The following is a 12,634-nucleotide window of genomic DNA, read 5'->3' on the forward strand; positions in this document are numbered from 1 at the left end:
CCTCCTTGTGCTGCAAACAGTAGGTGCTTAAAAATATCTGTTGAATTGAATTATCCATAGTAGGATTAACAAATGGGTTGTTTGATTTGCTTATTGAACCCATCTGATATTTTCCCCAATCTTACAGGTCACTTTGCTAACTGATTTAAAGCTTGTGGATTTTGTGAGAATTTTCTAGGTTGGGTCCCATGAGAGCCAAGGGAGAATCTCATCCACTATTAAATCTTCAAGAGTGGGATGTAAAAAAGGTAATAACCTAATGGGGGGGGGGAAGGGAGAGGAAGACTGATTAGAGCACATTGGAAGATGGCTCGGGCTGGTAGAAGCTTCTACTTCTTAAAAGTATAAATTGGGTTTTTATAGCTTTTTAGGCTAGTTTAGAGTACACAGCCAATCGGCAGCATTCTACAGCAGAAAGGAAAGTGGGGAAGGATGCCAACCTTGCAGACGTAAGAGTCGATAAGGATCAAGTGGGATTTTGAGGGAGGAAAGCACATTTCTCTATAGTTCCTCAAGTCTAAGATAGTGGAGGCTTCCTTTAAGATAGAATCAGTCTGACTCGTCCTCTTTTTTGCCAGGAAGGAGGGGAATGAAATATTACCCTAGGGTTTCTATTAACGCATCCCCACAACTCTGTTTCTTTGGCACAAAAGGTTTGTTTTTTTAAGGGAAAAATATTTTCCTCCCACTCACAGTACTCCCCTTCCTCCTCCTCCATATGGACATAGTGGTTAGTATCCTAATGCAAGGAAGAGCTCCTCCTTAAGGCATTTATTTCACCACAGAATGTCGGGGCTAGGTGGGGGTGCATTGGAATCTAACAGTTTAGCCAATTTGGAAATGTTCACTTACCTCTTGTATTCCTTCTCCAGGGCTGGGAGACAATAGCTGTGTCCACACATGTAGACGGAACGGGGAGCATTAAGGCAGCTTGCTGTTGAGTTGTTCAGTCATGTCTGACTCTTTGGGACCCCATTTTCTTGGCAAAGATACTGGAGTGGTTTGCCATTTCCTACTCTAGCTCATTTTACAGAGGAAATTGAGGCAAACAGAGACTAAGTGACTTGCCCAGCTAGTAAGTGTTTAGGGTCACATTTGAACTCAGCAAAATGAGTCTTCCTGACTCTAGGCCCTGCACTCTAGCCCTGCACCATTAAGGCAACTGCCCAGGTAGTTTTATCAGTCCTTTTTGAGATACTTCTCAGCATAATAGGGAAGGGGAACTGGATACTGTTTCACTTCCCCTGTTGACTTCTGGGTTTAAAAATGTCCTGTCCTTTGTATGCAAAGATAATGCTACTGACCCAGTCCAGGGTAGAAATTCACTCACTGTGGGAGGCTACCTGGTGCAGTGAATAGAGCACCAGCCCTGGAGTTAGGAGGACCTGAGTTCAAATTCGACCTCAGACACTTAACACACTAGCTGTGTAACTTTGGGCAAGTCACTTAACCCCAATTGCCTCTCAAAAAAAAAAAAGAAATTAATTCACTGATTCAGTCTTTCAATAAACACTTATTAATCACTTACTGTGTGCAACAATACACCATATATTTATTACAAAGGTTTTGTTTTTTTTTCTTTTTCAGGGAAGAGATGGGAGAGAAATTAAATGCTGATTAATATGGGCAGCTAGGTGGTGCAGCAGATAGTGTGTTAGGCCGGGATTCAAATTGGGCCTCTGACACTTACTAGTAGTATGACACTGGACAAGTCACTCAACCCTGTTTATCTCAGTTTCCTCATCTGTAAGATGAACTAGAGAAGAAAATGGTGAACTACTCCAATATCTTTGCCAAGAAAGCCCCAAACAGGGCCATAAAGAGTTAGAAAGGACTAAAAATGACTGAACCACAGAGAATGAAAAAAATTATAATAGAAAAAAGACATTGCTCTATATTCCCCTTCCCATACTCTCCTTTCCAGTCAAACTGGCCTATGTACTATTCCTCACCCAGGATATCCCATCTTTCCTCTCTTTTGCACCAATAGTCCCACACTGGGACCGCACTCCCCCTCTTCTTTATTTCACAGAAGTCCTGCAGATGCTAGAGAGACAGGTGTGATCCCATCCCTGCTCTCCAGGTGCTTGTAACAATAGAATGAGAGCAAAGACCCACACACAAATCACTCCAGCATTCTCTCCATGATTCCACCCTGCCACAAACGGAGCTTTTCACATCTATAAATTGAATACTCAATAAAGGCCTATGGATTCACTACTCTGATAGCTCAGTGACTTCATCACATTCAGAGTTCTTCCAAGTTAAGTCTAGTTAATGCAGCTCCAGTGAAAAGCCAAAGGCTGTCTATTCTGTGACAATAATAGCAAGAAAGCATATTTCTCTATTGTGTCATGATTTTCTTTCACAATAATACCGTGAGGATGGAAGAGTAATTAGTATTATCTCCATACTGCCCATGAAGAAACAAATTCAGAAAGGCTGTGACTTGCCCAAGGAGACTCAGCTAGCAAATGGCAGCATGATTACTGGAGGCAGGGAAGTACACGGCAAAGATCCCTGTCTCTAGGGTCAAAGCAGTAGTGTTTAAATCCAAACTCTGATGCTTAATACATTCCTGGGTCTCAGTTTCCTCATCCGTAAAATGAGGGGGCTGGGCTAGAAACCAGAAGTTCTTAACTTTTGTGTCATGGACCCCTTTGGTGAAACCCATGGAGCCCTTCTCAGAATAATGGTGCTAAATGCATAAAATAAAATACCTAGGGATTAGAAAGAAAATCAAAAGTTAGAGAAAATAAAGATGAATTTTTTTCCAATTCACATTCACACTACTTGAGATCTGTCTCCAGGTTAGGAACCTCTGGCCTCTGAGGTCCCTTCCAGCTACAGAACTATATTGGTTCTTAAAGAGTAAGCCACAGACACTATGGAACTTCTATTTGCAATGGAAAAGTCACAGAATTGTTCCCTCAGCGTGCAACAAGTTCTGTTGACAGAAAAGAAGTCTTTCTATTCTACAAACAGAAACAGAAGAGGTCTGTTCTATGAACAAAAAAAGTTGAGAACCACGGAACTTGGATACAGAAGAGGGTAGATAGTAAAGGAAAGGTCTGGACCAAGTGCAATGAGGAATTTGAGGAAGGAGAGAGAGATCACTTTCTCCTATGTATACTGGGAGCAGCCTTGAGAAAAGAAGCAAGGCTTCATGGAGGAAGTGGCCCCTGATTTAGACCTTGAGGTGCTAGACAGATAAAGATGGCGGATGGGGGTGGCTGACTATTTCAGGTGTAGGGGACATAGAGATAGAGTAGAATGAGAACATGGATATGGTCGGGGCAGAGGAAAGTTGTTTAGTTTGGTTGGAAGGCAGAGTACATGAAGGGGAGTAGACTGAGAAGGTAAGTTGGAGGCAGATTGTTCAGTTATCCTTCCAAAGAGGGTGGGAGGAGGTGGCTTCCTATGGTTGGCTGGTTCATCTCCACTCACTCATGCTGGTCCCTTTGTAACTACTGACATGCATTTCAGAACAGGTTGCTGGAATTGAGCCCTGCAACAGGGTGAAGCAAACATACCAATCTGGCAGCACTGACCCCTAAATCCTGGTTCCATTGCTTATGATTTAACCAATTAGGCCAACTGGTCATAGAATAACTCTAGCCCAGGTTGTCTCAAACAAAAAATTCATTTTTAAGTTTATAGTACCCAATCTGTGTACTGTTACTAGGAGGTGCACAGCTATAGTGGAAAGGACATTGGGCTAGGGGATGCAAGACTGGGTTCTTTAAGTCCCATCTGTGGACACTTACTAGCTTTGTGACCTTGGGTAAGTCACAGCCTTTCTGAGCATCCTTTTTGTCATGGGAAAAATGGGGTTAATAACACACAACCTATAAAAATATAAGCTGTTATTACCATGTAAATCTTTGTTTCTTTTCACAAAGACTTATTGATCTGGCTATATGAGAGTCTGAATTAAAGGATGAAGGGTTGCCTAGTACAATTTAGGATCTGTAGGCAATAGTTCTGGAAGGGAAGTGAGCAGTAGAAATGCTTGGTCTATAGATCACCTAAACTGGAACAGTCTCTTCTGTTTTGTTCCTAAATACTATAGTTCACCTGGGAACGTTTCCAGGAGGGAAGGATTACAGAGGCTTTGATGACAAGCTGGTTGTAATCTTAGGTCTTAGGTCAGTTCTGAAGTCTTCTGGGGTCTCTGGGATCAATTACCTTAGGAGTGTGAGTGAGGACCAGTATAGACCTAAGAAACCTGCTGTTAGCCTGGGTTTAGGCCAACTTGTTGTTCAGAATGGTTCTGTGGTGGGGGAAAGAGAGGATATCGGAGGAGGTCCCTACCCCAGAGAAGTCCAAAGGTAATTCCACTTTATCCTGTGCCACCAACTAACTCCACATCCCTTCCAGGAGCCATCTTGGACCTTTGGGATTAGCCTAAACCCCCTACGAATGTCTCCAAAGAGGACTCTAGTCCTGACCCAAGTACCCAAGGCCATTATAATTACCTCTGGAGTTAGTCAGTGAATCAGGTTGTGGGCTGGGAGAATCTCAGTGTGGGCTTCCCCAGCAAAGGAAGCCCTGGCATTAGGAAGGGTCCTTACTGGTATTCACTTCTTGCAGAAGCTGGGAAGGAGGAGCCCAAGGTCAGGGAAGTTGGTGAATCTGCTCATAACACCCTGCACCTAGGAGAAGCAGCTAGTGAACAAAGGAAGGATTTTTTTAAGGCCAACTTGAAACTAAGACCAGGCCTTTCAAAAGGCTGATTCATTAACTGTCTGAGGTACCTTCCTTCAGAAAACTCATGATGACTGAAGAGAAGGACCAGGGATCATTTGGGAAATTGTATATAAGCAACTCAAACAGGGAAGGAGCTTGCACAAGCCATTAGGTAGCTGAACAAAGCAAAAAAGAACAAGCAAAGGACATTTTTTCCAGATAATAATGTTAAGGATATACCCAGAGGGGATGGGCAAGCTGAATTTTTCTTACAGCCATTTATTTATTATCAGTCTCTCCCTGTCTACTGGCTCATTTCCTACTGCCTAAAAACATGCCCATGTCAATCCCCTGTGCCGCAACCATCCCTATGAACTACCGTCCTGTATTTCTTTTGCCCTTTGTGATTAAACTCTAAGAGTTTGTCTTCTTTCACTCTCTTCTTAGCCCCTTGCAACCCAGCTCCTGACCTTAGCATTCCACTGAAACTGCTCTCTCCAAAGTTACTAATGGCCTTAGTTGCCAAATCCAGGGCCTTTTCTCAGTCCTCATTCTCCTTGACCTCTCTGTAGCCTTTGACGCTGGTGATCACTCTCTCCTCCTTGATACTCTCTCCTCTCTAGGTTTTCAGGACATCCCTCTCTCCTGGTTCTTCTCCTCCATATCTGACTACATCTTCTTGGTCTCTTTTGTTAGTTCCTCATCCAGATCATGCCCTCTATTTGTAGGCATTTCACAGGGTTCTGACCTGGGTCTTCTTTCCCCTCTATATTACCTCACTTGATGATCTCATAAACTCCTATGGATTTAATGACTATCTCTATGTTGAGGATTCTCAATTCCTCTGTCCTGCTCCAACCTCTCTGCTGACCTCCAATCTCACATCTCCAACTGGGTTGGAGTTCAGACACCTCCAATTGGATGTCCAGTAGGCAGCTTAAAATCAACATGCCCCAAATGGAATTCATTATCTTTCCCCCAAACCCTCCCTTCTCCTCCTACCTTCATCATTACTATAGAGGATTACCACTATGCTCATATACCTCAGGCTCGCACCCCAGCAGTCACCCTACTCCCTCTGGTCTCTCTACATTCCAGTCTATCCCCTATTCAGCCACCAAAGTGATTTTCATAGAGTACAGGTCCAACCATGTCACTCCCCTACTTGATAAACTCCAATGGCTCCCTATTGCCTCTAGAAACAAATACAAAATGCTCTTTTTGGCATTCATAATAAGCTAGCCCCTTCCTACCTTTCCAGTCCTCTTACACCTTATGCCCTAGCACATACTCTTTGATCCAGTGATAATGATTTCCTTGTTCTTCGACCAAACAAGATACTCCTCTCAGCCCTGGGCATTTCCTCTGGCTGCCCCCCATGCCTCTACCTCCGTGGCTTCCTTCAAATCCCAAGTGAAATTTCATCTCCTATAGGAAGCTTTTCCTATCTCCTCTTGATTCTAGTACCTTCCCTCTATTAATAATCTATTTCCCATTAACCTTGTATATATAGCTTGTCTGTATATGTTTGCTTTCTCTCCCATTAGACTGAGCTCCGTGAGGTCAGGGATTGTCTTTTGCTGCTTTTTGTATCCCCAGAGCTTAGCACAGTGCCTGACACACACAGTAGGAGCTTAATGTTTATTGATTGAGTGATTCCACAGATCAGAAATAAGTTGGAAACCGACTCAGAGATATTGCTGGAAAGCAAGTCTGGTTGGCTTGTCTTGCTTCTATTTGCTCCTATCTGAAGCCCTCTCCTGTTCATTCCTGTCTGCTGCTTTCTCCTTAAGGCTGAGCTAAAGAAAATGTCATGCTTGGAAGTTCTCTGTGAGGAAAAATAGCTTCCCAAAATAGATGAATACTGAAGATTGCACAGTTAGGATTTATTCACCCCTGCTTGGGGGTTAACATCTGGAAATGTCTCATTGAAACAAGGTGGGCTCTGAGGCTTCTCTTCCCACCCCACTCCTTTGCCTATGGGAAAAACATGCCAAAATGTCAAGATTTCTCCACCACTGTATCCCAAGTCATCTTGGACCACTGTCTACCTATGACCATATAGACAATGATGAGTAAGGATGACAGAATAAATTACCAAGGGAGGTGGTGGCATCATGTCCTCTCAACACTTTAACAAAAGGCACTCACTGACTATGGTCCTACTTCAAAGCTGTATGGTGTAGTAGAAAGGGCACTGAATTTGAAATCAGGTGACCTGGGTTCAGACCTCACCACTGCCACTGCCACGCAGATAACCCTAGCTTCTAATTTCTTAATTATCTCCCATTTATTCGGCATATATTTTATATACTTATTTCTGTACATGTTACCTCCTCCAATAGAACATGAGCTTCTTGAGGGGAGGGGCTATTTCATTTGTTTCTGAAGCTCTAGGCCTAGCACAATGCCTGGTACTTAGTTGGCACTTAATAGATGCTTCTTGATTGATTTTGCTAAGACCTTGGGCAATTCATTCCCTCTCCCTAAGCTGCAGCTTCTTCTTCTATAAAATTGGGATTTTGACTAGCTAATGTCTTAAGTTCCTTTCAGTTGTAATTTTTATGATTCTATGGCTTTTCAAAGTCCAGTCATCTCAGGCTCTGCCTATAGCACACTGACTCATCTGTTGATTGAAAAGATTATTTTATTTTCAGAGAAAAAAATCTCACAACTAGTATTCTCCTTTCTTATGACTATTTCCAAAAGAGAGGCTTGCTTTGTAGGTGGAAATAATATTGAATATATGTCTATACATTTTTTTAAAGCAATTGGGGTTAAGTAACTTGCTCAAGGTTACACGGCCAGTTTTTTCTTGTGTGTGTGGGTATTAAGTATCTGAGGCTGGAACCGATCCCGGGTCCTCCTGACTCTGGGGCCAGTGCTCTTACTCACTGTGCCACCTAGCCACACCCTATAAATTAAACATCTGGCTGACTGACTTTTTAATGTAAAATTTTATTTTATTTTCTAGAAAAATCTCTCAAACTAGCATTCTCCTTCTTCCTCACATCTACTTCCAGGAGAGATGTCTGCTTTGTATAGTACAGCGGAAAGGGCGCTAGCTGCAGAGCCAGAAAACTCAGGCTCTGGTTCTGGTTCTGCCATTCACAAGCCTGTGTGACATTCGGCAAGTCGTTGAACTTTTCTAGGTCTCAATATACTTCTTTGTAAAACGAAGGGGTTGGGCTAGAAGATCTTTGAGAATGCACCTAGCTCTATTTCCATATGACAGAAGATGGAAGGCAAGTATTCTGTTGGTTTATTATGTAGTCATGAAGGCCACTGATCTCATCAGGCTGGTGCTGCCATGACAACAGCACAAATCTCTGAGAAGGAGTGGGTGGTTGTGACTTATACTCTCCCACCAAGGTCTTCGTGGGACCAGAGAGGGAAAAGTGAAAGCAGCTACTTGTCTTTGTTCTAGAGGTTACCCACAGCTGCAGTGTGGGTCCTTGTGAATTGGGTCTACTCAATTCAGCCTTGCTTTCTCATGCTGAGAAGTAACCTTGACTCTGATCAATGAATATCTGGAGGCTTTCTGCAGCACACAGACTTTGAAGGACCATTGGGGAGTCTCAGACGCTATCCTAGGCATGGCAGAGACTACTCATGCCAGCCTGTGCCTGAATGTGAGGCCCTTGATGGAGAAAATGATCCGTCTGAAGGAGCAGAGCCTCAGCTGGAAGGTGGCCAGTCAAGCTTTCTCCAACACCCAGTTCCAGATGCCTGGAAGAGCAGCACCCCAAACCTCAGGAGAAGCCAGGGCCTCCAGATGCTGGTGGTGGGGCAGATTCTTCAAGATAGGGACTCCCAGAGTACACCAGAGGAAGAAAGCTAAGAAACATCGATGCCAGGGCAAGCAAGGGAAGAAGGAGAGGGGCCTGTGGGTCCACCCTTCCTTCCGGAGGTTCTTTGGGATTCTCCACACCTGGAGACGTGGCCACTTGGAGAGTTCGGATGATGGGGAGAAACTGGAGGAGATTCCCCTCCTGGTACTGGATGGCTCCAGTGAAAAGGATTAGGAAGCCACTCTCTCTCTCCCTAGCATTGCAAAGGAGAGCCGGCTCTTCTCTGTCCATGTAGATGTCCTTGGTGGGACTGTCTTCTTGTTGGTTCAAACACAGCTTTCTCTTCTGTTTTTTTTTTTTTTGGTAGTTTAGGTGGGTGGAGAAATGAAAACAATAAATGATACAAAATGAATAGCCATTGATCCTTTTTTGGGAGGGTGGTACAATTGCCCTATATATAATTTAAAGGAAGGTTTCTATTTTGAGATATCTGGTGCCACAATTTTCTTGAAGTTTACAGTAACTTAACACCTTATTACCAACTCCGCAGGTCCCCTCATCCCCCCAATCAGAAGGTGTTGAGACAGTGACTGAAGATAGCATAGCACTGAGGGAAAGTCTCACATCCCTTTTTTGGGCCTGAAGATTTCTCTAAGATAGTTCCTGCTAGGACAGGAGTAATGGGAAGGAACAAAGAAGGCTAGAAGGTACCACTGGAAGTCAGGGCTATCTCAAATGTTCTAGGTGGATAGTTTTCTCACTGTCAAAATTTCCGGGGAAGACAGCAAAAGAGAAGCTTTTTCATTTGTCACAGGGAAGACAGCAAAAGAGAAGCTTTTTCATTTGTCACAGGGTGGAAAGATTATAGAATGGAAAGCCAGGGTACCCGGGCTCTCACGTGGTCCTGTCTGAGTCTGGGATTCCTTCTCTGTGTAAAATGTATATAAGAATGGCTGTCTCCCATTTAATCTCATGGAGTTTCTGGAAGAATAAAAATAAGATAGGAGAGGTAAGAGTACTTTGAAAATGTTAGAAAAAAAACCCTGCACAAAATATAAGACCGAGTTTGTCACCAAAGAGGTGAGAAAATGCATCCCCTTCCTTCACTGGAGGAGGGGGTGGGGTTACTGTTGATGTGGGACATTGCATATCCACTCAGCTAAGGTGTTGGTTAGTTCTGGTGAACTGCTTTTTCTCTCTTATAAAGGATGGGGAAGGGAGAGGAAGTCAAGTCAAGGTAACAAAACATTTCATTAAGCACCTAGTATACGCCCGGCATTGTACTAAGCTGGGGTGAACAAAGAAATGCAAAAAGCCCAGTCCTTGCACAAGGGAACTCCAAGTCTAATGGGGGAGACAACATGCAAACAATTATGTATAAACAATATATATACAGGTTAAACAGGAGATCTCTCCGAAAAAAGGTATGAAGATTTTGAAGGGAAATACTTAGAAATGAAGATGATAAAAACAAAATATAGCAATTAAATTTAAAACTGTTTTTTAAGGCCTACATAGATATTTCTCTCAGCTACTTCTGGCCTCTTGCTGGGATCTGTCCTCCCCTCCTGCCCACCTTTCCGAAACAGATGGAGAGGCATTAAATGTGCAGTCCTTTAGACTGATTTGCTGGGAACACATATGATTGCTGCTTGTGAGCTGCTGACCAAGAGCAAACTGAGGGGATATTGGCCAAATGAGCCCTCTGCTAGTGACCTCATTGTCCATCTTCCAGAGCACGTGATGGAGATGAGGCTATCTCTTGTCCTTTTCTTGAAGTTGCAGACTTGTCTTGCTGGGGGCAGGAAGATTGGTTCTTTATCCCAGAGAGGAACAGAAAGTTCTGAGGCATGAGGATGGGCCAATACCAAGAAGATGGTTTAGTTTATTTCTTTGAGGGTCAGGATGGCAAATGGTCCCAGGGCAGGAAGAGGACGTTGAGAAAATCTGGAAAAACAGGGCATGGGTCAGAGAACAAATATAAGCTAGAAAGGGTAAAATTCCTTGGGATTTTATAACTTTGTATTTGGTGTAATGGAAAATAGATGGGATTTGGAGTAAGTGGAGCTGGGCTCCAATCTAGTTTTGTGGATCCGTGGACAAATCATTTAACCAATGTGGGCCTCAGTTTCCCATATGTAAAAGCAAGGCATTGGACTAGACGGCCACTGTAGTCTCTTCCAAGTCTGAATGCAGGATTCCATAATTATTTGGTCCCTGTGTAGACTTTAAAAAAAAGGGGGCTTTGCTTTGATAGTCTGGAAAACGACATCTGTTTCTATCCTAGTCACATATATTTCCCTACCCCTCAGGAGCCTCTCCCACCTGCTTTGTTCCTCTTCTAGAACTGTGCAATATTTGGGATTTTCTATGCCTGAGAACTTTCAGATTCTTGGCTAATTGGCTCTTCTCTGCCTATGACATCAGAAAGGAGAAACTAGTCAGATGTGCATAGGTGGGACTGTCCTCTCTATAAAAACATCTGGCTTGGTTCAGCTTTTCCTAGCTGCCCAAACACAGCAAAGTGACACCTGATTCCTTGGTGGTAAGAGCCTGGTCTAAAGATGACAAGCCAACGCAGGGCAGACCATTAGTAGATTCATAATAAGAGCTAACATTTATATAGTGCTTTAAGGTTTACCAAATACTCAAACTAAGTTTGCATTATGCCTGAGGTTCTCTGGCGACCACCACTACACTTTGGGCGTGTCAGTCTTGGCACCTACAGTGTAGGGGACGGAGGTTGCCTTAGTTTCCTTCCCTTGGAACCACAGAAAGTTCCTGTATCCCCAAGGTGGTCCCTTGGGCATTTCCAGCTACAACCTGCTGTTATCAGTCCTGACCGGTTCATCAGGGTCTTTTGCAAAAGTCCTTTTAGACCCCAGTAACAAACCTCAACACTCTCCCAGCATAGTGCAGGGGAAAGAGCATTGCATTTGGAATCAAGACATGCCTTTGAATCTTGGATCTGCTACTTAATACCTGTGCGACTTGAGACAAGTCATTCACTCTTTCTGGGCCTCAGTTTCCCCTTTTGTAAAACAGAGCTTTGGACTAGATTGTGTCAAAGGTCCATTTCAGCCCTATGAATTCCGAGTCCACTCTAGGCCTTTTACCACTACCTTTTAAAACAGGCAAATTTACATAAAGGAAAAATTGTTCCCTGGCCACAGAATACACTCTAATAATTATTAACAAACAAATAATCACTGGCTACAGGGAACTTAGTCTATAGGTGGCTGAGTGCTAACCCATCTCCACTGCTGGAAAAACCACTAATCCACTGCACCAAACTTGTAATACAAAAGAAGAACATTTTGACCTAATGCAAATATTTAACTTACTTAAGATAGTAGCTTAATGTACACCATTTTCCTCCCTCTCCCCTATTCTTCTTGGAAATGTTCCATGTATATTGCCATAAAAAGACTGAAGAAATCTGTAATGCTGTTTACCCAGGCATGATGTCTCCCCAGGCCATTGATTATAATGGAACCTTTCTAAGACGAGAATAGGAAGGTAGCTCTGGCAGAGAAGAATCTCACCAAACAGCCTGTTCTTGCTGCTGAAAGATAAGTTCAGTGGAAACATGGACCTCAGGCACAGATGGATATTACATCAGTGTGTCAGGGTGCGGAGGCAAGCAATACACACACACACACACACACACACACACACACTCATATATATATCTCCACCCAGATCCCAATAGGTTGGGACTTTCAAAAAATTATGGAATCTTAAAATTGGGAGGGACCTTAAAGTTAATCTAGTTTAACATTCCACCTCTAATGTAGCTATCTCCTCTACAGTTCCCCTGACACATGGCCACCCAGACTCTTCTTGAACACTTCTTGTGATGTGGAGATCACTACTTCATAGGACTACCAACCAACCCATTCTATTGCTAAACATGCAGTTAGAGAGTTCTTCCTTCTGTCCAGTCGTAGACCAAACATCGACCAACTTTCCACACAGAGTTCCTACTTCTACCATCTGAAAGTACATAGGATAACTCTAAATTGTTTTCTCGATGGAATCCTGTCGTCGAATGAGCTCTCAGTCCCCTGTCAGACATCCCCAGTTCCTTCAAATATTTCACATATGGGTGTTTTCTAAACTCTTATCTTAGTCAATAACAACCCCAAAGAAAA

The 12,634-nt window shown here is 43.2% G+C and overlaps 1 protein-coding gene across 1 annotated transcript in view; it reads right to left on the reverse strand.

The window, feature by feature from the left end:
- Window positions 1-6,966: 6,966 nt before the first annotated feature.
- Window positions 6,967-12,634, reverse strand: part of DESI2 (desumoylating isopeptidase 2) — a 72,179-nt gene continuing 66,511 nt past the window's right edge. Inside the window, exon 5 of the mRNA XM_069069155.1 lies at window positions 6,967-10,427. Coding sequence (XP_068925256.1) covers window positions 10,299-10,427 — 129 coding nt within the window. The 3' untranslated portion in view covers window positions 6,967-10,298. The remainder of the gene's footprint in view (window positions 10,428-12,634) is intronic.

This window comes from Petaurus breviceps, unplaced genomic scaffold (assembly GCF_028583685.1).
Source record: "Petaurus breviceps papuanus isolate PSGF00001 unplaced genomic scaffold, PetGlider_PUasm1.0 90778, whole genome shotgun sequence".
NCBI lineage: Eukaryota > Metazoa > Chordata > Mammalia > Diprotodontia > Petauridae > Petaurus > Petaurus breviceps.